General features: G+C 42.3%; 1 protein-coding gene across 1 annotated transcript in view; it reads right to left on the reverse strand.

The window, feature by feature from the left end:
- The window catches only part of THOC2 (THO complex subunit 2), an 889,387-nt gene that overhangs the window by 827,288 nt on the left and 38,172 nt on the right, over nt 1–23,927 (reverse strand). Inside the window, 2 exon segments of the mRNA XM_053699115.1 lie at nt 11,151–11,272; nt 11,703–11,773. Coding sequence (XP_053555090.1) covers nt 11,151–11,272; nt 11,703–11,773 — 193 coding nt within the window.

The raw sequence follows: 23,927 nt of genomic DNA on the forward strand, positions 1-23,927 counted from the left end.
GCCGACCAAGACTTTAGCCAGAGCGCTCTGCGCGCCACAATTGCAAACCCTGAATTTTTCGCCGCTAACTTCTCCAATTGCAAAGCGGCATCTAAAATAAAGGAATTAGCTAACTTAAGTGCGTGAATTCTGTCCATGACTTCCTCATATGGAGTCTCCTTATTGAGCGAATTTTCTAGTTCTTCGAACCAAAAAAACACGCCGCCGTTGTGACAGGAATAATGCACGAAATTGGTTGGAGGAGAAAACCTTGCTGAACAAATATCTTTTTAAGCAAACCCTCCAATTTTTTATCCATAGGATAACTGTCCTCAATGGGAATAGTCGTGCGTTTGGCCAACGTAGAAACTGCCCCCTCAACCTTAGGGACTGTTTGCCATGCGTCCCTCCTTGGGTCGACAATGGGGAACATTTTCTTAAATATAGGAGGTGGGACAAAAGGTATGCCTGGTTTCTCCCACTCCTTAGTCACTATGTCCGCCACCCTTTTGGGTATCGGAAAGGCATCAGGGACCTCTAGGAATTTGTCCATTTTGCACATTTTTTCTGGAATGACCAAAGAGTCACAATCATCCAGAGTAGTTAGCACCTCCTTAAGCAGGGCGCGGAGATGTTCTAACTTAAATTTAAACGTCACAATATCAGGTTCTGCCGGTTGAGAAACTTTTCCTGAATCAGAAATTTCTCCCTCCGACAGACCCTCCCTCACTGCCAATTCTGACTGGTGTGAGGGTATGACAGATAAATTATCGTCAGCGCACTCTTGCTCATCCGCTGTATTTAAAACTGAGCAATCACGCTTTCTTTGATATGCTGGCATTTTGGATAAAATATTAGCTATAGAATTATCCATTACTGCCGTTAATTGTTGCATTGTAACAAGCATTGGCGCGCTAGATGTACTAGGTGTCGCCTGCGCGGGCATAACTGGTGTTGACACAGAAGGAGAGGATGGTGAACTACCCCCACTACCTTCATTTGAGGAATCATCTTGGGCAACCTTATTAAATGTGACAGTACTGTCCTTACTTTGTTTGGACGCCATGGCCCAATTTTCACATACATTTAAAGGGGGGACCACCTTGGCCTCCATACATACAGAACATGTTCTATCTGAAGACATGTTAGACAGGCTTATACAAGCTATTAATGCAATAAAACCGTTTTTAAACAAAACCGTTACTGTCTCTTTAAATGTTAAACAGAGCACACTTTATTTCTGAATGTGTGAAAAACTATGAAGGAAATATCCGATCCTTACCAAATTTGCACCCTAGTGTCTTAATGCACACCAAATTTCAAGTTTGTAACACCTTAAATGAGCAAACCGGAGCAATTTGATCAATTTACCAGCTTAAACCCACTACAGTCCCAGCCACAGCCTTTGCTGCAGCTTCACCTTTCCTTAGGGGATATTCGCCACAGAAATAAGCCTTCCAGAAACGTTATTTATGGCCACCGGACCCTCTCACATGAAGCTGCATGCACTGCTTCCAGAAGTAACTGCGCAATTAATGCGCGAAAATGAGGCCTCCTCCCTCTGCATACTAGAGTGAAAGACCCTTCCTGACTAGAATAGGTGTCTAAACAACTGCCAGGCGATTAAAAAACGTTCCCAAAGTGTTTTCAAGTTCCAAAACACTCCAAAAGACATATAAATATTGAATAAATCAATCGATTTAGCCCACAATAGTGTCAACCAGTATATAGCCCATTAATAAGTCTTCATTCTGTTATGAGTCTAAGAAAATGGCTTACCGATCCCAAAAAGGGAAAATGACAGTCTTCTAGCATTACTATGTCTTGTTAGAAAATGGACTAGTCATACCTTGAGCAGAAAAGTCTGCAAACTGTTCCCCCCCAACTGAAGTTCTCTGGGCTCAACAGTCCTGCGTGGGAACAGCAATTGATTTTAGTTACTGCTGCTAAAATCATACTCCTCTTTAAACAGAACTCTTCATCCTTTTCTGTTTTAGAGTAAATAGTACAAACCGGCACTATTTTAAAATAACAAACTCTTGATAGAAGAATAAAAAAACTACAACTAACACCACATACTCTTTACCATCCCCGTGGAGATGCTACTTGTTCAGAGCGGCAAAGAGAATGACTGGGGGGGCGGAGCTAGAGGGGGGGCTATATGGGCAGCTTTTGCTGTGCTCTCTTTGCCATTTCCTGTTAGGGAAGAGAATATTCCCACAAGTAAGGATGAAGCCGTGGACCGGACACACCAATGTAGGAGAAAAAAAGTTACGGTTTCTTTAAATTTTAAAACGAAACTGCTTTATTTTTTGAACAAATACAAAACTGCTTTATTTTACAAGATATTGAGTAATAAAAACGTCTTAATAACACCTCAAACAGCCTCTACACCTCAGCAATAGCTTTACTGAGGTGCCTATTTAAAAAGAAACTGCTTTATTTTTTAAAACCTGAATCCAAACTGGAGCTGTTTCAGTAATGACAGGCTAACAAACTAAACTAAACTAAAAAGGTAAACTTGAAAAACGATAAGATGCAGATATCTCTCCTCCATACACAGGAAGTGAGAGAATAACAAACGCGCAATAGATAAGTAAATATATGCTTACCTGATAAATTGATTTCTTCGATGGTACGACGAGTCCATAGATTCATCCTTTACTTGTGGGATATTATCCTCCTGCTAACAGGAAGTGGCAAAGAGCACCACAGCAGAGCTGTCTATATAGCTCCTCCCTTAGCTCCACCCCCAGTCATTCGACCGAAGGTACAGGAAGAAAAAGGAGAAACTATAAGGTGCAGAGGTGACTGAAGTTTAAAATCAAAAAATATAATCTGTCTTAAAATGACAGGGCGGGCCGTGGACTCGTCGTACCATAGAAGAAATCAATTTATCAGGTAAGCATAAATTTACTTTTCTTCTATAAGGTACGACGAGTCCACGGATTCATCCTTTACTTGTGGGATACAATACCAAAGCTACAGGACACTGATGAATGGGAAGGACAAGACAGATGGCTAAACAGAAGGCACCGCTGCTTGAAGAACTTTTCTCCCAAAAATATCCTCTGAAGAAACAAAAGTATCAAATTTGGAAAATTTGGAAAAGGTATGAAGCGAAGACCAAGTTGCAGCCTTACAAATCTGTTCAACAGAAGCATCATTTTTAAAAGCCCATGTGGAAGCCACCGCTCTAGTAGAGTGAGCTGTAATCCTTTCAGGAGGCTGCTGTCCAGCAGTCTTGTATGCCAAACGGATGATGCTTTTCAGCCAAAAAGAAAGAGGTAGCTGTAGCTTTTTGATTTCTACGTTTTCCAGAATAGACAACAAACAAAGAAGATGTTTGACCGAAATCTTTGGTCGCTTGCAACTAAAACTTCAAAGCACGAACCACGTCCAAGTTGTACAACAGACGCACTTTCTTAGAGGAAGGATTAGGACACAGAGAAGGAACAACAATTTCCTGATTAATATTCCTATTAGCAACAACCTTAGGAAGGAATCCAGGTTTGGTATGCAAAACCACCTTATCAGCATGGAAAATAAGATAAGATCAGTCGCTGTGCAATGCAGATAGTTCAGAAACTCTTCGAGCCGAATAGATAGCTACTAAAAACAGAACTTTCCAAGATAGAAGCTTAATATCTATGGAATGCATAGGTTCAAACGGAACCCCTTATAAATTCAAACTCCATGGCGGAGCAACAGGTTTAAACACAGGCTTGATTCTAACTAAAGCCTGACAGAACGACTGAAAGTCTGGAACATCTGCCAGACGCTTGTGCAGTAGAATTGATAAAGCAGATATCTGTCCCTTTAAGGAACTAGCTGATGGCCTCTTCTCCAATCCTTCTTGGAGAAAGGACAAAATACTAGGAATCCTGATCTTACTCCATGAGTAGCCTTTGGATTCACACCAATAAAGATATTTACGCCATATCTTATGGTAAATTTTCCTAGTGATAGGCTTTCGAGCCTGAATCAAGGTATCTATGACCGACTCAGAGAATCCCAGCTTGGATAAGATCAAGCGTTCAATCTCCAAGCAGTCAGCCGCAGATCAACTAGATTTGGATGCTGGAACGGACCTTGAATCAGAAGGTCCTGTCTCAGTGGCAGAGTCCATGGTGGAAAAGATGACATGTCCACCAGGTCTGCATACCAAGTCCTGCGTGGCCACGCAGGTGCTATCAAAATCACTGAAGCTCTCTCCTGTTTGATTCTGGCAATCAAACGAGGAAGGAGAGGAAATGGTGGAAACACATAAGCCAGGTTGAACGACCAGAGTACTGCTAGAGCATCTATCAGTACTGCTTGAGGATCCCTTGATCTGGACCCTTAACAAGGAAGTTTGGCGTTCTGACGAGACGCCATCAGATCCAATTCTGGTGTGCCCCATTGCTGAATCACTCCCACGGATGAAAAGTCTGACGACTTAGAAAATCCGCTTCCAAGTTCTCCACTCCTGGGATATAGATTGCTGATAGATGGCAAGAGTGAGTCTCTGCCCCTCAAATTATTTCGATAACCTCTATCATCGCTAGACAACTCTTTGTCCCCCCCCCCTCTGATGATTGATATATGCTACAGTCGTGATATTGTCCGACTGGAATCTTATGAATCTGGCCGAAGCCAACTGAGGCCACGCCTGAAGCGCGTTGAATATCGCTCTCAGTTCTAGAATATTTATCGGGAGGAGAGCCTTCTCCTGCGTCCACAAACCCTGTGCTTTCAGGGAATTCCAGACTGCATCCCAGCCCAATAGGCTGGCGTCAGTCATCACTATGACCCATGCTGCCCTGTGGAAACACATTCCCTGGGACAGATGGTCCTGTGACAACCACCAAAGAAGAGAGTCTCTGGTCTCTTGGTCCAGATTTATCTGAGGAGATAAATCTGCATAATCCCCATTCCACTGTTTGAGCATGCATAGTTGCAGTGGTCTGAGATGCAAGCGAGCAAATGAAACTATGTCCATTGCCGCTACCATTAGTCCGATTACCTCCATACACTGAGCCACTGACGGCCGAGGAATGGAATGAAGAGCTCGGCAGTTGGTTAAAATCTTTGATTTCCTGACCTCCGTCAGAAAAATTTTCATGTCCACCCAATCTATCAGAGATCCCAGGAATGGAACTCTTGTGAGAAGGATAAGTGAACTCTTTTTAACGTTCACCTTCCACCCGTGAGATCTTAGAAAAGCCAACATGGTGTCCGTGTGAGACTTGGCTAGTTGGTAAGTTGATGCCTGAATTAAGATATCGTCCAGATAAGGCGCCAATGCTATGGCCTTAGAACCGCCAGAAGGGACCCTAGCACCTTTGTGAAAATTCTGGGAGCTGTGGCCAACCCGAAGGGAAGAGCCACAAACTGGTAATGATTGTTCAGAAAGGCGAACCTGAGGAACTGGTGATGATCTTTGTGGATAGGGATGTGTAGATACGCATCCTTTAAGTCCACGGTGGTCATATATTGACCCTCCTGGATCATTGGCAAAATAGTCCGAATGGTCTCCATCTTGAAGGATGGGACTCTGATGAATTTGTTAAGGATCTTGAGATCTAAAATTGGTCTGAAGGTTCCCTCTTTTTTGGGAACCACAAACAGATTGGAGTAAAACCCCTGCCCCTGTTCTGTTTTCGGAACTGGGCGGATCACTCCCATGGTATATAGGACTTCTTCACAGCGTAAGAACGCCTCTCTTTTTGTCTGGTTTACAGACAATTGAGAAAGATGGAATCTCCCCCTTGGAGGAGAATCTTTGAAAACTAACCCCTGGGTTACGATTTCTAAAGCCCAGGAGTCCTGAACGTCTCTTGCCCAAGCCTGAGCAAAGAGAGAAAGTCTGCCCCCTACTAGATCCGGTCCCGGATCGGGATCTACCCCTTCATGCTGTCTTGGTGGCAGCAGCGGGCTTCATCTTATTTGTCTTATCCTGAGGAAGGGCATGGCCTTTTCCTCTAGTGATGTCTGAAATGATCTCTTTCAGTTCAGGCCCGAATTGGGTCTTACCTTTGAAAGGGATGGCTAAAAGCTTAGATTTTGATGACACATCCGCAGACCAGGACTTAAGCCATAACGCTCTATGCGCTAAAATGGCAAAACCTGAATTCTTTGCCGCTAATTTAGCCAGTTGAAAAGCGGCATCTTTAATGAAAGAATAAGCTAGCTTGAGAGCCCTAATTCTATCCAGAATATCATCTAATGGGGTCTCAACCTGAAGAGCCTCCTCCAAAGCCTCGAACCAAAAAGCAGCTACAGTAGTTACAGGAACAATGCACGCTATAGGTTGCAGAAGAAAACCCTGATGAACAAATATTAGTACATCGGATATGGCTAATAAAGCGTCAGAGGGCTCAGCATTTGTTCTCACCAGACCTACTGCGCTTCCCCTGCAACCCAGGCAGCTTAGATAAAACCTCTGTGAGGGTAGTATTCATAACTGCGGCCATATCTTGCAGGGTGAAAGAATTAGATGCACTAGAAGTACTTGGCGTTGCTTGTGCGGGCGTTAACGGTTGTGAATTAGATTGCATAACCTGATTCCCTTCTGACTGAGAATCATCCTGCGACATACTTTCATTAGCTAAAAACAGAATTTATGCTTACCTGATAAATTACTTTCTCTTGCGGTGTATCCAGTCCACTGATTCATCCTTTACTTGTGGGATATTCTCATTCCCTACAGGAAGTGGCAAAGAGAGCACACAGCAAAGCTGTCCATATAGCTCCCCCTCTAGCTCCACCCCCCCAGTCATTTGACCAAAGGTTAGGAAGAAAAAGGAGAAACCATAGGGTGCCGTGGTGACTGTAGTTTAAACAAAAAAAATTTTACCCGACTTAAATGCCAGGGCGGGCCGTGGACTGGATACACCGCAAGAGAAAGTAATTTATCAGGTAAGCATAAATTCTGTTTTCTCTTGCAAGGTGTATCCAGTCCACGGATTCATCCTTTACTTGAAGGATACCAATACCAAAGCTTTAGGACCCGGATGAAGGGAGGGAACAAGACAGGTAACCTTAAACGGAAGGCACCACTGCTTGCAAAACCTCCTAAAAATAGCCTCCGAAGAAGCAAAAGTATCGAATTTGTAAAATTTGGCAAAAGTATGCAGTGAAGACCAAGTCGCTGCCTTACAAATCTGTTTTTGAAAGCCCATGTGGAAGCCACTGCTCTGGTAGAATGAGCAGTAATTCTTTCAGGAGGCTGCTGGCCAACAGTCTCATAGGCCAAACGGATGATGCTTTTCAGCCAAAAGGAAAGAGAGGTAGCAGTCGCTTTCTGACCTCTGCTCTTACCAGAATAGATAACAAACAAGGAAGATGTTTGTCTGAAATCCTTAGTTGCTTGTGAATAGAACTTTAAAGCACGAACTACATCAAGATTGTGTAATAGACGTTCCTTCTTCGAAGATGGATTAGGACACAGAGAAGGAACAACTATTTCCTGGTTAATATTCTTGTTAGAAACAACTTTAGGAAGAAAACCAGGCTTGGTACGCAAAACTACCTTATCTGCGTGGAACACCAGGTAAGGTGCATCACACTGTAAGGCAGATAATTCTGAAACTCTTCGAGCAGAAGAGATAGCTATCAAAAACAAAAAACTTTCCAGGTTAACAACTTAATGTCTATGGAATATAAAGGTTCAAACAGAACCCCTTGAAGAACTGAAAGAACTAGATTCAAACTCCATGGCGGAACCACAGGTTTATAGACCGGCTTGATTCTGACTAAAGCCTGAACAAACGCTTGAACGTCTAGTACCTCTGCCAGACGCTTGTGTAACAGGATAGACAAAGCAGATATTTGTCTTTTTAAGGAACTAGCTGACAATCCTTTCTCCAATCCTTCTTGGAGAAAAGACAATATCCTGGGAATCCTAATCTTACTCCATGAGTAGCCCTTGGATTCACACCAACAAAGATATTTCCGCCATATCTTATGGTAGATTTTCCTGGTGACAGGCTTTCTAGCCTGAATCAGGGTATCTATAACCGACTCAGAGAACCCACGCTTTGATAGAATTAAGCGTTCAATCTCCAAGCAGTCAGACGTAGAGAAACTAAATTTGGATGCTTGAACGGACCCTGTATCAGAAGATCCTGCCTCATTGGCAATGTCCATGGTGGGACAGATGACATGTCCACTAGGTCTGCATACCAAGTCCTGCGTGGCCACGCAGGCGCTTTCAGAATCACCGAAGCCTTCCCCTGCTTGATTCTGGCAACCAGACGCGGGAGGAGAGGAAACGGTGGAAAAACATAAGCCAGATTGAAGGACCAAGGCGCTGCTAGAGCATCTATCAATACCGCCTTGGGATCCCGGGACCTGGACCCGTAGAGAGGAAGTTTGGTGTTCTGACGGGGCACCATCAGATCCAACTCTGGAGTGCCCCAAAGCTGAGTCAGCTGGGCAAATGCCTCCGGGTGGAGTTCCCACTCCCCCGGGTGAAAAGTCTGATGACTTAGAAAATCCGCCTCCCAGTTGTCTACTCCTGGGATGTGAATTGCTGAGAGATGGCAGGAGTGATCCTCCGCCCACCTGATTATTTTGGTTACTTCCGTTATTGCTAGGGAACTCTTTGTTCCCCCCTGATGATTGACGTAAGCTACAGTCGTGATGTTGTCCGACTGAAATCTGATGAATTTGGCAGCAGCTAGCTGAGGCCATGCCTGAAGAGCGTTGAATATCGCCCTAATTTCCAAAATGTTTATCGGGAGAAGAGTTTCTTCCCAAGACCATAAGCCCTGAGCGTTCAGGGAGTCCCAGACCGCACCCCAGCCTAACAGACTGGCGTCGGTCGTTACAATGATCCACTCTGGTCTGCGGAAACATATTCTAACACCACATTCACTTTACCCTCCCGTAGAGAGACCCTAGTGCTTAGAGCTGGCAAAGAGAATGATGGGGGGTGGAGCTAGAGGGGGAGCTATATGGACAGCTTTGCTGTGTGCTCTCTTTGCCACTTCCTGTAGGGAATGAGAATATCCCACAAGTAAAGGATGAATCCGTGGACTGGATACACCTTGCAAGAGAAATATGTTCTTTGCAATTTATTGACCTTTCAGTGCATGAGGGACACATTCTAAGTGGGGGTTCCACAATGGCTTCTAAACACATTGAACATTGACTTTCCTCAATGTCAGACATGTTGAACAGGCTAGTGACCACAAACAAGCTTGAAAACACTTTATTTACTGAAAAAATAATCTTTAAAAACGGTACTGCGCCTTTAAAATAAAAAAAAGCATACATGTTCTGCAAAACTGCTTTAAAATACTCCAATCTTTTAAAATTTTGGATAAAAGACTCAATTTGTGTAGTTAAGTTTGCCCCACAAGAAAAACAAACATTTAACCCTTTATTGTAAAAACCGGATCGATAATAAGGCCTAAATCCGGAAAAAACACCCCCAGCACCTCGCCACAACCCTGCTGTGGCGCCTACCTACCCTCGGGGATTGGAAAAATGGGGTTAAAGCTTCGACTTGGCCCAATACTTCCACAAGGGCCCTCCGGAGTTGGAGCTTGCTGCTTGCTTAGTAAATACAACTGCGCATCTGAGGCGCGAAAATAGGCCCTGCCCATCTCACTTGATGTATTGTCAGCCTAAATGAACCGCACCAGACTAGCAATGTGGGTTCTGAGACCCAAAAAATAAGCCAAGTGTACCCTCAATAAAGTTGCCAACAAACGTTATTGCCCAAAAAACGTTAACAGCACTCCCAGTTCTCAAAACGTTTGCCCACAAACAATCAAAACTCAGTGTCAACCATGTTTTAATTAGCCCCTTATGCAAGCTTAGTAATACCCTTCTATAACTTTTAGGATTACTGCTTACCCTTACCCTCATGGGGATACCGTCAGCCGTTCTGAAATACCACAGTCTCTCCAGAAAAAATGACTGAACATACCTCACTGCTATATAGCATGAAAACGTTCCTCACACTGAAGTTTCTCGTTCCCCTCAGCCACTGTGGGAACTGCTCTGGATCTTAGTGACAAATGCTAAAATCATCAGCCTCCAAGCAGAAGTCTTCATCCATCTGCTGCCTGAGAGTAAATAGTACACACCGGTACCATTTAAAATAAAAAACTCTTGCTTGATGAAATTAAAAACTAATATTTTATCACCGCTTTCACTTTACCCTTCCTAGTACTTAGAGTAGGCAAAGAGAATGACTGGGGGGTGGAGCTAAGGGAGGAGCTATATAGACAGCTCTACTGTGGTGCTCTTTGCCACTTCCTGTTAACAGGAGGATAATATCCCACAAGTAAAGGATGAATCCGTGGACTCGTCGTACCTTATAGAAGAAAAAAAATTTAACTCACACAAGCCGCGCCTATCGTGGGCGTGTAAAAAATAACATCTCAGCAGACATCTTAATGCAAAAACGTTAATAAAACCACCAAAATGAGCCAAGTTCCCCTCAAGTTCCCAGTGCCTGCAATACATAATGCCCCTTACAACACTAGGAGTAATGTGTTAAATATCCCTGTTAGGGAAATAGTAAAAAGTGCCATCTCTTTTCCTTAAAGCTGCTTAAGAAAATAAAATTAGCACTTACCTCCATAAAATCTGCATGGCAGCAAGGCAGCTCACTGGGTTTGGAGAGGTCCTTTTCCTCGCATTGACCTGTGGAAAATAATAAGGGCAACATCTTTTATTTAAATATGAGGGAGGCGCAGTGAGAATTATGTCCCACAAGTTCCCTTTGCTTAAAAGCCACCAATGCTCTGCTGAAGAGACTGAAATGGACTACAGCTACACCCTGGAGTAAAAACAGCACATACTAGTACTGCAAATAAAATAATAAACTCTTGATTGAAGAATCTTTTCAGACACCTAACTTTACCACTTCCTTACACTAATGTAGGTAAAGAGAATGACTGGGGTTGGATAGAAGGGAGGAGATATTTAACAGCTTTGCTGCTCTTTGCCTCCTCCTGCTGGCTAGGAGGTGAATATTTCAATAGTAATTAGATGATCCGTGGACTCATCGTGTCATTAGAAAGAAAAAAACATAATGGGCACTTAAGTCTTTTTTTTTTGTTTGTTTGTTTTTTTAAGAATACAACTCGAGTTTGGGCACATAAACTTTTATCAGTTTGCCATTCCTGCCACAGTGCAACAATTAAACACAATATTGCTTTTAACATACTTACAAAAGTTTGGTCTTTATTTTTACAGATTTCTGATTAAATTGCTGAGATTGCTTGATTAGCCCTAAAGATTCAAGTGTTTCTGGATCCAGACGTTCCTTCAGAATAGTGTCTGATATTAAATACTGTAAGAAGAAGAAAAAAAAAAAAAAATAATAATCTGTACTTCTTAAGTCCATTAAAAAAAGGTTACAATAATTTCCCCCCAACAAAAACACTCCAGTCATATGGATTGACATTTTGGAACTATGCAAGCCGGGCACTTACGCATTTAAATTTACATTCACTTTAAAGACATTTTCTGATTTACATTTATGTAACAATGGAAGGTTTTGCCAGAAGCGGATTCAATGAAAATTACCAGGTGTAAACAGAGTATAGTAATTTATGACTCTCCTGCTTTCCATTATGTCATTATTGTACCTTTGTAGACTCTTTAAATAGACGCTGAATATTTTCTAAAAGAATCTAAAGTAGCAATGAAAAGAGCTTCCTATCTTGACAATATACTCCCCCATGCATTTACTTTCATTAAACTTCCACCTAATGCCTTACCAAGCATTGTAAAACCAACTGTGTAAAATTATCTCTCTTCCATTTTTCTTCCAGGCCACTTGTTTCAATATCTACATAAAACAGAAATGCAAAAATGTAAATCTGTGAACAGTTATTTAAATTAGTCAACAGCAATGTATATTTTTATATTTCTAAAAGATGCTCCCCACATTGTTTAAAAATACTCCAGTAGGAAAATTATCTTTTAAAAACAGCCTTTTTTTATCTTTCAAAAGCACTACAGTGTAACCATAATTCAGTAAACAATATATAAATAAGAGTGTACCCTATTTTTAGACTTTTATTGAATGGTGTGTGTTAAAATATCTAGCAAAAATGCCAGCACCTTACTTTGATTCTGAATCTGCTTAAAGGGACAGTCAACTCAAAAATTACTGTTACTTATTTAGATTAGTTAATCTTTACATCAAACTCTAGCCCAATTTTCATCTAAATAAACTTTGGCAGAAAATACACTTACTAGAGCTCATCTGGCTGTTTTGAAATGGCCACCTGACTCCTCCTCCTCCGACGTCTCCCAAAAGCTTAAACTGCAGCACTAGTACAGGATCTTCTCGTCCTTGAGCGCTCCTTTCATTCAGTTCATTCAGACACTCATATGGCACCCCCCCTCGCACTATCGCCCCTCATTTTCTTTCAGCAGAACGTTCTGTCTGCACTAACACACCCACATTTATATGCAGCACATTATTATTATTATTTTACAAGTAATTTAGGTTTGTATAGCACCGGAAAAGCGGAGAAGCCGAGTATTCTGTTTCGGTTCTTTTCTATGTTTATAAAAGGTAAAAAGTGTAACAGTTGCAAAAAATGTTGCTGCTGCCAAACGTTTGTGGCAAAATCTGGTGTTGTATACTAATGTACTATGTTCTGCCGACCTGCGACAATGTCATAGACTGCAATTGACAGAAATATATAGAATTTTCATAAAGTAAACAGATGCACAGTCATTGATAAAAACCCGCTTACAAATCGTGACAGTTTCAACAAATAATACCGCCTAAGATTCAGTAGTGAACGATCTCCAACCACCACTGCTGTTAAAAAGAGCCCCACAAGCCAGAACTTCAGATTCTCAAAGCTAGTGCTCCCCCGACCACATGCTCACCGTTCTCCTGTCCTCCTCGGCCAGGACCCCCGCACACAGAGCGAAGATCACAGAGCACTAGCTGTGAGAATCTGAAGTGCTCGTGCTCTGTGATCTTCGCTCTGTGTGCGGGGGTGCTGGCCGAGGAGGACCGGAGAACGGTAAGCATGTGGTCGGGGGAGCACTAGCTGTGAGAATCTGAAGTGCTAGTGCTCTGTGATCTTCCCCTCCCCTCAGCTCCACCAAGTCCATACAAGTGCAAGTGGCCGATGTCAATGATAACTCGCCACGATCCACTCAATTAGAACACGATGTGAAGGTTATGGAGAACAACGTACCAGGGGCTTATATTTTTGCAGTGACTGCCACATATAAGGACGAAAAGGAAAAAGCTAATATATCTTACCACATCCTGGAGTGTGATATACAGGGCATGTCAGTAATTACCTATGTGTCCATCAATTCAGAAAACAGCTACCTCTATGCTCTGCGTACCTTTGATTTTGAGCTGATCAAAACATTCAGTTTTATGGTTGAGACCAGAGATCAAGGCACACCACCTTTATCTAGCAATGCCACAGTCAACATCATCATATTGGATCAAAATGACAATACACCCTCAATTATATACCTCACTAGACAACATGCTGCCATTGGATAAGATATCAGGTTGTTGATCAGCATAACCTGTCACTATAGCACCACAAGGATTGTGCTCAGTATCCATGCTCATGGAAGGGCTGCAGGGCTTGAGAAACATAAGATCAGTCTTGGCAGACTCTGGAGTCAGACACACCTGATAACAATAATTCTGGTTGTGATGATGTGACCTGAAACCTCCAGATTCCTCTACTGGCACCTGTGTAGAGCTGGGCACATTAGAACTTTGCACCAACATAATGTCAGATTTACTTAGCTTTTTCTTGCGAGCCCTGGCTTGTCTGCTACAGCAGGAACAGCAGCACATACAGCAGCCGCTTGCAAGGCAGCTGTAAATGTTTAGTTTATTTTCCTTTTGGCACCTGATGGCCAGTACTATCATAGCCAAGAGGAAGATGAAGGAAATATGATGACGTTGACTGTGGCATTGCTAGATAAAGGTGGTATGTCTTGATCTCTGGCCTCAACCATAAAGCTGAATGTTTTGATCAGCTCAAAATCAATCAAAAAGGTACGCAGAGCATAGAGGTAGCCGTTTTCTGAATTGATGGACACATAGGTAATTACTGACATGCCCTGTATATCACACTCCAGGATGTGGTAAGATATATTAGCATTTTCCTTTTCGTCCTTATCTGTGGCAGTCACTGCAAAAATATAAGCCCCTGGTACGTTGATCTCCATAACCTTCACATCATATTCTAATTGAGTGAATCGAGGCGTGTTATCGACATCGGCCACTTGCACGGATTTGGTGGAGCTGAGGGAAGGGGAAGATCACAGAGCACTAGCACTTCAGATTCTCACAGCTAGTGCTACCCCGACCACATGCTTACTGTTCTCCGGTCCTCCTCGGCCAGCACCCCCGCGCAGGCACAGCGAAGATCACAGAGCACTAGCACTTCAGATTCTCACAGCTAGTGCTCTGATCTTCCCTCTGTGTGCGGGGGTGCTGGCCGAGGAGGACCGGAGAACGATGAGCATGCGGGCGGGGGAGCACAAGCTGTGAGGATCTGAAGTTCTGTCTTGTGGGGCTCTTTTTAACAGCTGTGGTGGTTGGAGATCTTTCACTACTGAATCTTAGGCGGTATTATTTGTTGAAACTGTCACGATTTGTAAGCGGGTTTTCTAGCAATGACTGTGCATCTGTTTACTTTTTTTTGCCACAAACGTTTGGCAGCAGCAACATTTTTTGCAACTGTTACACTTTTTACCTTTATAAACATGGAAAAGAACTGAAACAGAATACTCGGCTTCTCTGCTTTTTTCCGGTGCTATACAAACATAAATTACTTGTAAAATAATAATAATAATAATAATAATAATAATAATAATAATAATAATAATGTGCTGCATATAAATGTGGGTGTGTTAGTGTAGACAGAACGTTCTGTTGAAAGAAAATGAGGGGCGATAGTGCGAGGGGGGGTGCCATATGAGTGTCTGAATGAACTGAATGAAAGGAGCGCACTCAAGGACGAGAGGATCCTGTACTAGTGCTGCAGTTCAAGCTTTTGGGAGACGTCAGAGAAAGAGGAGTCAGGTGGCCATTTCAAAACGGCCAGATGAGCTCTAGTAAGTGTATTTTCTGCGAAAGTTTATTTAGATGAAAATTGGGCTAGAGTTTGATGTAAAGATTAACTAATCTAAATAATTTTTGGGTTGACTGTCCCTTTAAGTAGGTGTCTAATCAAACTTTTTAATAATAATAAAAGCTTTTTTCAAATAACATTTTTTGATGGCACATAAATACGACGCAACTACTCACTGTAAAGGCTCATGCCCCTGTAACTCATTGTATACAAGATTTAACCTCTAAACATACTGCCTAAATATCAAACTACATTTCCTCTAATGGCACAGGTAACACAGCCTCTTCTAAAAAAGGGACATGAAACCAAAAAATTTTCTTTTGCGATTCAGAGCATACAATTCTAAAAAAGGTTTCCAATTTACTTCTGTTATCAAATTTCCTTCCATCTCATGGTTTTCTTTGTTGAACATATACCTAGGTAGGTATTGTGCAATAAGAAGCAGGAAAAAGTGTTGCCATCTAGTACTCTTTCAAATATTTAAAGCGATAGTAAAGTCTAAATTAAACTATCATGATTCAGATAGGGCATGTCATTTTAAACAACTTTCTAATTTACTTTTATCATCAAAATTTGCTTTGTTCCCTTGTTATTCTTAGTTGAAAGCTCAACCTAGGTAGGCCCTTGAAGGCCACCTTTGCATTTGACAGTTTTTCACAGTTAGAGGGCGTTAGTTTGTGTGTTTCATGTTAGATAAAACTGTGCTCATGCACGTGAAATTATTTAAGAGTCAGCACTAATTGCCTGAAATGGAAGTCTGTCAAAATATCCGAGATAAGGAGGCAGTCAGCAGAAGCTTAGATACAAGGTAATCACAGAGGTAAAAAGTATATTTCTAGAACAGTGTTGGTTATTCAAAACTGGGGAATGGTAAATAAAGGGATTATCTGTCTTTTTAAACAACATTTACTATACCTTTAACATTCTTGCAAAACTTATGCAAAAGTGTTGCAGACACGTGCTCACTCCTTACCTTACCTCCCTGCTTTTCAACAAAGGATACCAAAACAAAAAGAAGTAAATTGGATGTGTGTTTAAAAATGCATGCTCTACCTGAATCATAAAAGAAAAGGTTTGAGTTTCATTTCCCTTTAAGAAAATTGCATAAAAACCAGGAACCCAAGCGTCATTTTATTTACATTATGCAAAAAACAAGAAGCATGCATTTTTTAAATTAATTATAATAGAGCGGTATATTAATACGTGATGGATCAAACTTGAAGAGACATAATAGTCAAAACTGAGATCCACAAGTCAAAAACGACTTGACAGAAGCCAGTGCCATTTCTCTGAACAGGAGCAATGTTTGAAGGTAAGTGCAGGAAGCATATCTAGATACACTCCACCCGCCCATGCATGGTATATCAAACAAAAAACATAATTTATGTAAGAATTTAACTGATAAATTCATTTCTTTCATATTGGCAAGAGTCCATGAGCTAGTGACGTATGGGATATACATTCCTACCAGGAGGGGCAAAGTTTCCCAAACCTCAAAATGCCTATAAATACACCCCCCACCACACCCACAATTCAGTTTAACGAATAGCCAAGAAGTGGGGTGATAAGAAAGGAGCGAAAGCATCAACAAGGTATTGGAATAATTGTGCTTTATACAAAAAAAAATCATAACCACCATAAAAAGGGTGGGTCTCATGGACTCTTGCCAATATGAAAGAAATTAATTTATCAGGTAAGTTCTTACATAAATTATGTTTTCTTTCATGTAATTGGCAAGAGTCCATGAGCTAGTGACGTATGGGATAGCAAATACCCAAGATGTGGAACTCCCCGCAAGAGTCACTAGAGAGGGAGGGATAAAAATAAAGACAGCCAATTCCGCTGAAAAATTAATCCACAACGAAAATCAAAAGTTTTAATCTTTATAATGAAAAAAACTGAAATTACAAGCAGAAGAATCAAACTGAAACAGCTGCCTGAAGAACTTTTCTACCAAAAACTGATTCTGAAGAGAAAACATCAAAATGGTAGAATTTAGTAAAAGTATGCAAAGAAGACCAAGTTGCTGCTTTGCAAATCTGATCAACAGAAGCTTCATTCTTAAAAGCCCAGGAAGTGGAAACTGAACTAGTAGAATGAGCCGTAATCCTCTGAGGCGGGGATTTACCCGACTCCAAATAAGCATGATGAATCAAAAGCTTTAACCAAGATCCCAAAGAAATGGCAGAAGCCTTCTGACCTTTCCTAGAACCAGAAAAGATAACAAATAGACTAGAAGTCTTTCTGAAATCTTTAGTAGCTTCAACATAATATTTCAAAGCTCTTACCACATCCAAAGAATGTAAAGATCTCCCAGGAGAATTCTTAGGATTAGGACACAACAAAGGGACAACAATTTCTCTACTAATGTTGTTGGAATTCACAACTTTAGGTAAAAATTTAAATGAAGTCCGCAAAACCGCCTAATCCTGATGAAAAATCAGAAAAGGAGACTCACAAGAAAGAGCAGATAATTCCGAAACTCTTCTAGCAGAAGAGATGGCCAAAAGGAACAATACTTTCCAAGAAAGTAATTTAATGTCCAGAGAATGCATAGGCTCAAACAAAGGAGCCTGTAAAGCCCTCAAAACCAAATTAAGACTCCAAGGAGGAGAGATTGACTAAATGACAGGCTTGATACAAACCAAAGCCTGTACAAAACAATGAATAAAAGGAAGATTAGCAAATTTTCTGTGGAACAGAACGAGCAGAGATTTGTCCTTTCAAGGAACTTGCAGACAAACCCTTATCTAAACCATCCTGAAGAAACTGTAAAATTCTAGGAATTCTAAAAGAATGCCAAGAAAATTTATGAGAAGAACACCATGAAATGTAAGTCTTCCAAACTTGGTAATAAATCTTTCTAGACACAGATTTACGAGCCTGCAACATAGTATTTATCACTGAGTCAGAGAAACCTCTATAACTAAGCACTAAGCGTTCAATCTCCATACCATCAAATTTAATGATTTGAGATCCTGATGGAAAAATGGACCTTGAGATAGAAGGTCTGGCCTTAACGGAAGTAGCCAAGGTTGGCAACTGGACATTCGAACAAGATCCGCATACCAAAACCTGTGGGGCCATGCTGGAGCCACCAGCAGTACGAACGCTCCATTATGATTTTGGAAATCACTCTTGGAAGAAGAACTAGAGCGGAAAGATATAAGCAGGTTGATAACTCCAAGGAAGTGTCAACGCATCCACTGCTTCCGCCTGAGGATCCCTGGACCTGGACAGATACCTGGGAAGTTTCTTGTTTAGATGAGAAGCCATCAGATCTATTTCTGGAAGCCCCCACATCTGAACAATCTGAAAAAACACATCTGGGTGAAGAGACCACTCTCCCGGATGTAAAGCCTTGCGACTGAGATAATCCGCTTCCCAATTGTCTATACCTGGGATATGGACCGCAGAAATTAGACAGGAGCTGGATTCCGCCCATTCCCCATCCGAGATACTTCTTTCATAGCTTGAGGACTGTGAGTCCCCCCTTGATGATTGACATATGCCACGGTTGTGACATGGTCTGTCTGAAAACAAATAAACGGTTCTCTCTTCAGAAGAGGCCAAAACTGAAGAGCTCTGAGAATCTCAGTTCCAAAATATTGATTGTTAATCTCGTCTCTTGAGATTTGCAAACCCCCTGCGCTGTCAGAGATCCCCAGACAGCTCCCCAACCTGAAAGACTCACATCTGTTGTGATCACAGTCCAGGCTGAACGTACAAAAGAGGCCCCTTGAACTAAACGATGGTGATCTAACCACCATGTCAGAGATAGTCGAACATTGGGATTTAAGGATATTAATTCTGATATCCTTGTATAATCCCTGCACCATTGGTTCAGCATACAAAGCTGGAGAGGTCTCATGTGAAAACGAGCAAAGGTGATCGCGTCCGATGCTACAGTCATGAGACCTAAAACCTCCATGGACATAGCCACTGAAGGGAATGACTGAGACTGAAGGTTTCGACAAGCTGCAACCAATTTCAGACGTCTCTTGTCTGTTAGAGACAAAGTCATGGATACTGAATCTATTTGGAAACCTAAAAAGGTTACCCTTGTCTGAGGAATCAAAGAACTTTTTGGTAAATTGATCCTCCAACCATGTCTTTGAAGAAACAACACTAGTTGATTTGTGTGAGATTCTGCAGAACGTAAAGACTGCAAAGACGTAAAGACTGAGCAAGTACCAAGATATCATCCAAATAAAGAAACACCGCAATACCCCGCTCTCTGATTACAGGGAGTAGGGCACCGAGAACCTTTGAAAAGATCCTTGGAGCTGTTGCTAGGCCAAAAGGAAGAGCAACAAATTGGTAATGCTTGTCTAGAAAAGAGAATCTCAGGAACTGATAGTGATCTGGATGAATCGGAATATGAAGATATGCATCCTGTAAGTCTATTGTAGACCTATAATGCCCTTGTTGAACAAAAACATAATTTATGCTTACCTGATAAATTACTTTCTCCAACGGTGTGTCCGGTCCACGGCGTCATCCTTACTTGTGGGATATCTCTTCCCCAACAGGAAATGGCAAAGAGTCCCAGCAAAGCTGGCCATATAGTCCCTCCTAGGCTCCGCCCACCCCAGTCATTCGACCGACGGACAGGAGTAAAAATATAGGAGAAACCATAGGGTGCCGTGGTGACTGTAGTTAGAGAAAATAATTCATCAAACCTGATTAAAAAACCAGGACGGGCCGTGGACCGGACACACCGTTGGAGAAAGTAATTTATCAGGTAAGCATAAATTCTGTTTTCTCCAACATTGGTGTGTCCGGTCCACGGCGTCATCCTTACTTGTGGGAACCAATACCAAAGCTTTAGGACACGGATGAAGGGAGGGAGCAAATCAGGTTACCTAAACAGAAGGCACCACGGCTTGCAAAACCTGTCTCCCAAAAATAGCCTCCGAAGAAGCAAAAGTATCAAATTTGTAAAATTTGGAAAAAGTGTGCAGTGAAGACCAAGTCGCTGCCTTACATATCTGATCAACAGAAGCCTCGTTCTTGAAGGCCCATGTGGAAGCCACAGCCCTAGTAGAGTGAGCTGTGATTCTTTCAGGAGGCTGCCGTCCGGCAGTCTCGTAAGCCAATCGGATGATGGTTTTAAGCCAAAAGGAAAGAGAGGTAGAAGTCGCTTTTTGACCTCTCCTCTTACCAGAATAGACGACAAACAGAGAAGATGTTTGTCTGAACTCTTTTGTAGCTTCTAAATAGAATTTTAGAGCACGGACTACATCCAAATTGCGTAGCAAACGTTCCTTCTTTGAAACTTGATTCGGACACAAAGAAGGTACAACTATCTCCTGGTTAATATTTTTGTTGGAAACAACCTTTGGAAGAAAACCAGGCTTAGTACGCAAAACAACCTTATCTGAATGGAACAACAGATAGGGCGGAGTACACTGCAGAGCAGATAGCTCAGAAACTCTTCTAGCAGAAGAAATAGCAACCAAAAACAAAACTTTCCAAGATAACAACTTAATATCTATGGAATGTAAAGGTTCAAACGGAACCCCTTGGAGAACTGAAAGAACTAGATTTAAACTCCAGGGAGGAGTCAAAGGTCTGTAAACAGGCTTGATCCTAACCAGAGCCTGAACAAATGCTTGAACATCTGGCACAGCTGCCAGTCGTTTGTGTAGTAAGACAGATAAAGCAGAAATCTGTCCCTTTAGAGAACTCGCTGATAATCCTTTATCCAAACCTTCTTGTAGAAAGGAAAGGATCTTAGGAATTTTGATCTTATTCCATGGGAATCCCTTGGATTCACACCAGCAGATATATCTTTTCCATATTTTATGGTAAATTTTTCTAGTTACCGGTTTTCTGGCTTGAACCAGAGTATCTATCACAGAATCTGAAAACCCACGCTTTTGATAGAATCAAGCGTTCAATTTCCAAGCCGTCAGCTGGAGGGAGACCAGATTTGGATGTTCGAATGGACCCTGTACAAGAAGGTCCTGTCTCAAAGGTAGCTTCCATGGTGGAGCCGATGACATATTCACCAGGTCTGCATACCAAGTCCTGCGTGGCCACGCAGGAGCTATCAAGATCACAGAGGCCCTCTCCTGCTTGATCCTGGCTACCAGCCTGGGAATGAGAGGAAACGGTGGAAACACATAAGCTAGGTTGAAGGACCAAGGCGCTGCTAGTGCATCCACTAGTGTCGCCTTGGGATCCCTGGATCTGGACCCGTAGCAAGGAACCTTGAAGTTCTGATGAGACGCCATCAGATCCATGTCTGGAATGCCCCATAATTGGGTTATTTGGGCAAATATCTCCGGGTGAAGTTCCCACTCCCCCGGATGGAATGTCTGACGACTCAGATAATCCGCCTCCCAGTTTTCCACTCATGGGATGTGGATCGCAGATAGGTGGAAGAAGTGATCCTCTGCCCATTCTATTATTTTGGTCACTTCTCTCATCGCCAGGGAACTCCTTGTTCCCTTCTGATGATTGATATAAGCAACAGTCGTCATGTTGTCTGATTGGAATCTTATGAATCTGGCCTTTGCTAGTTGAGGCCAAGCCCTGAGAGCATTGAATATCGCTCTTAGTTCCAGAATGTTTATCGGGAGAAGAGACTCTTCCCGAGACCATAGTCCCTGAGCTTTCAGGGATTCCCAGACCGCTCCCCAGCCCACTAGACTGGCGTCGGTCGTGACGATGACCCACTCTGGTCTGCGAAAGCTCATTCCCTGGGACAGGTGGTCCAGGGTTAGCCACCAACGGAGTGAGTCTCTGGTCTTCTGATCTACTTGAATCACTGGAGACAAGTCTGTATAGTCCCCATTCCACTGTTTCAGCATGTACAGTTGTAATGGTCTTAGATGAATTCGCGCAAAAGGAACTATGTCCATTGCTGCAACCATCAACCCTACTACTTCCATACACTGAGCTACGGAAGGACGAGGAATAGAATGAAGAACTTGACAAGCGTTTAGTTTTGACTTTCTGACTTCTGTCAGGAAAATCCTAATTTCTAAGGAATCTATTATTGTTCCCAAGAAGGGAACTCTTGTTGACGGAGACAGAGAACTTTTTTCTATGTTCACCTTCCATCCGTGAGATCTGAGAAAGGCCAGAACGATGTCTCTGTGAGCCTTTGAAAGAGACGACGCTTGTATTAGAATGTCGTCCAAGTACGGTACTACTGCAATGCCCCTTGGTCTCAGAACCGCTAGAAGGGACCCGAGTACCTTTGTGAAAATCCTTGGAGCAGTGGCTAACCCGAATGGGAGAGCCACAAACTGGTAATGTTTGTCCAGAAAGGCGAACCTTAGGAACTGATGATGTTCTTTGTGGATAGGAATATGAAGATACGCATCCTTTAGATCCACGGTAGTCAAAAATTGACCTTCCTGGATTGTAGGTAGAATCGTTCGAATGGTTTACATTTTGAACGATGGTACTCTGAGAAATTGGTTTAGGATCTTTAAATCCAGAATTGGTCTGAAAGTTCCCTCTTTCTTGGGAACTACAAACAGATTTCAGTAAAATCCCATTCCTTGTTCCGCAGATGGAATTGGGTGTATCACTCCCATTTTTAACAGGTCTTCTACACAATGTAAGAATGCCTGTCTCTTTATTTGGTTTGAGGATAAGTGAGACATGTGGAACCTTCCCCTTGGGGGTAGTTCCTTGAATTCCAGAAGATAACCCTGAGAAACTATTTCTAGTGCCCAGGGATCCTGAACATCTCTTGCCCAAGCCTGAGCAAAGAGAGAGAGAGTCTGCCCCCCACTAGATCCGGTCCCGGATCGGGGGCTACTCCTTCATGCTGTTTTGTTAGCAGCAGCAGGTTTCTTGGCCTGCTTACCCTTGTTCCAGCCTTGCATCGGTTTCCAGGCTAGTTTGGTTTGTGAAGCATTACCCTCTTGCTTAGAGGATGCAGAATTAGAGGCCGGTCCGTTCCTGAAATTACGAAAGGAACGAAAATTAGACTTATTCTTGGCTTTGAAAGGCCTATCTTGTGGGAGGGCGTGGCCCTTTCCCCCAGTGATGTCTGAGATAATTTCTTTCAATTCTGGCCCAAAGAGAGTTTTACCCTTGAAGGGAATATTAAGCAATTTTGTCTTGGATGATACATCCGCTGACCAAGACTTTAGCCAAAGCGCTCTGCGCGCCACAATTGCAAACCCTGAATTTTTCGCCGCTAATCTAGCTAATTGCAAAGCGGCATCTAAAATAAAAGAGTTAGCCAACTTAAGTGCGTGAACTCTGTCCATAACTTCCTCATATGGAGTCTCTCTACTGAGCGACTTTTCTAGTTCCTCGAACCAGAACCACGCTGCTGTAGTGACAGGAACAATGCACGAAATGGGTTGCAGAAGGTAACCTTGCTGTACAAAAATCTTTTTAAGCAAACCCTCCAATTTTTTATCCATAGGATCTTTGAAAGCACAATTATCCTCGATAGGAATAGTAGTGCGCTTGTTTAGAGTAGAAACTGCCCCCTCGACCTTAGGGACTGTCTGCCATAAGTCCTTTCTGGGGTCGACCATAGAAAATAATTTCTTAAATATAGGAGGGGGGACAAAAGGTATGCCGGGCTTCTCCCACTCCTTATTCACTATGTCCGCCACCCGCTTGGGTATAGGAAAAGCGTCGGGGTGCACCGGAGCCTCTAGGAACTTGTCCATCTTGCATAATTTTTCTGGAATGACCAGGTTGTCACAATCATCCAGAGTAGATAACACCTCCTTAAGCAGTGCGCGGAGATGCTCTAATTTAAATGTCACAACATCAGGTTCAGCCTGTTGAGAAATTTTTCCTGAATCTGAAATTTCTCCATCTGACAAAATCTCCCTCATGGCCCCTTCAGATTGGTGTGAGGGTATGACAGAGCAATTATCA

This window comes from Bombina bombina, chromosome 1 (assembly GCF_027579735.1).
Source record: "Bombina bombina isolate aBomBom1 chromosome 1, aBomBom1.pri, whole genome shotgun sequence".
NCBI classification, from domain to species: domain Eukaryota; kingdom Metazoa; phylum Chordata; class Amphibia; order Anura; family Bombinatoridae; genus Bombina; species Bombina bombina.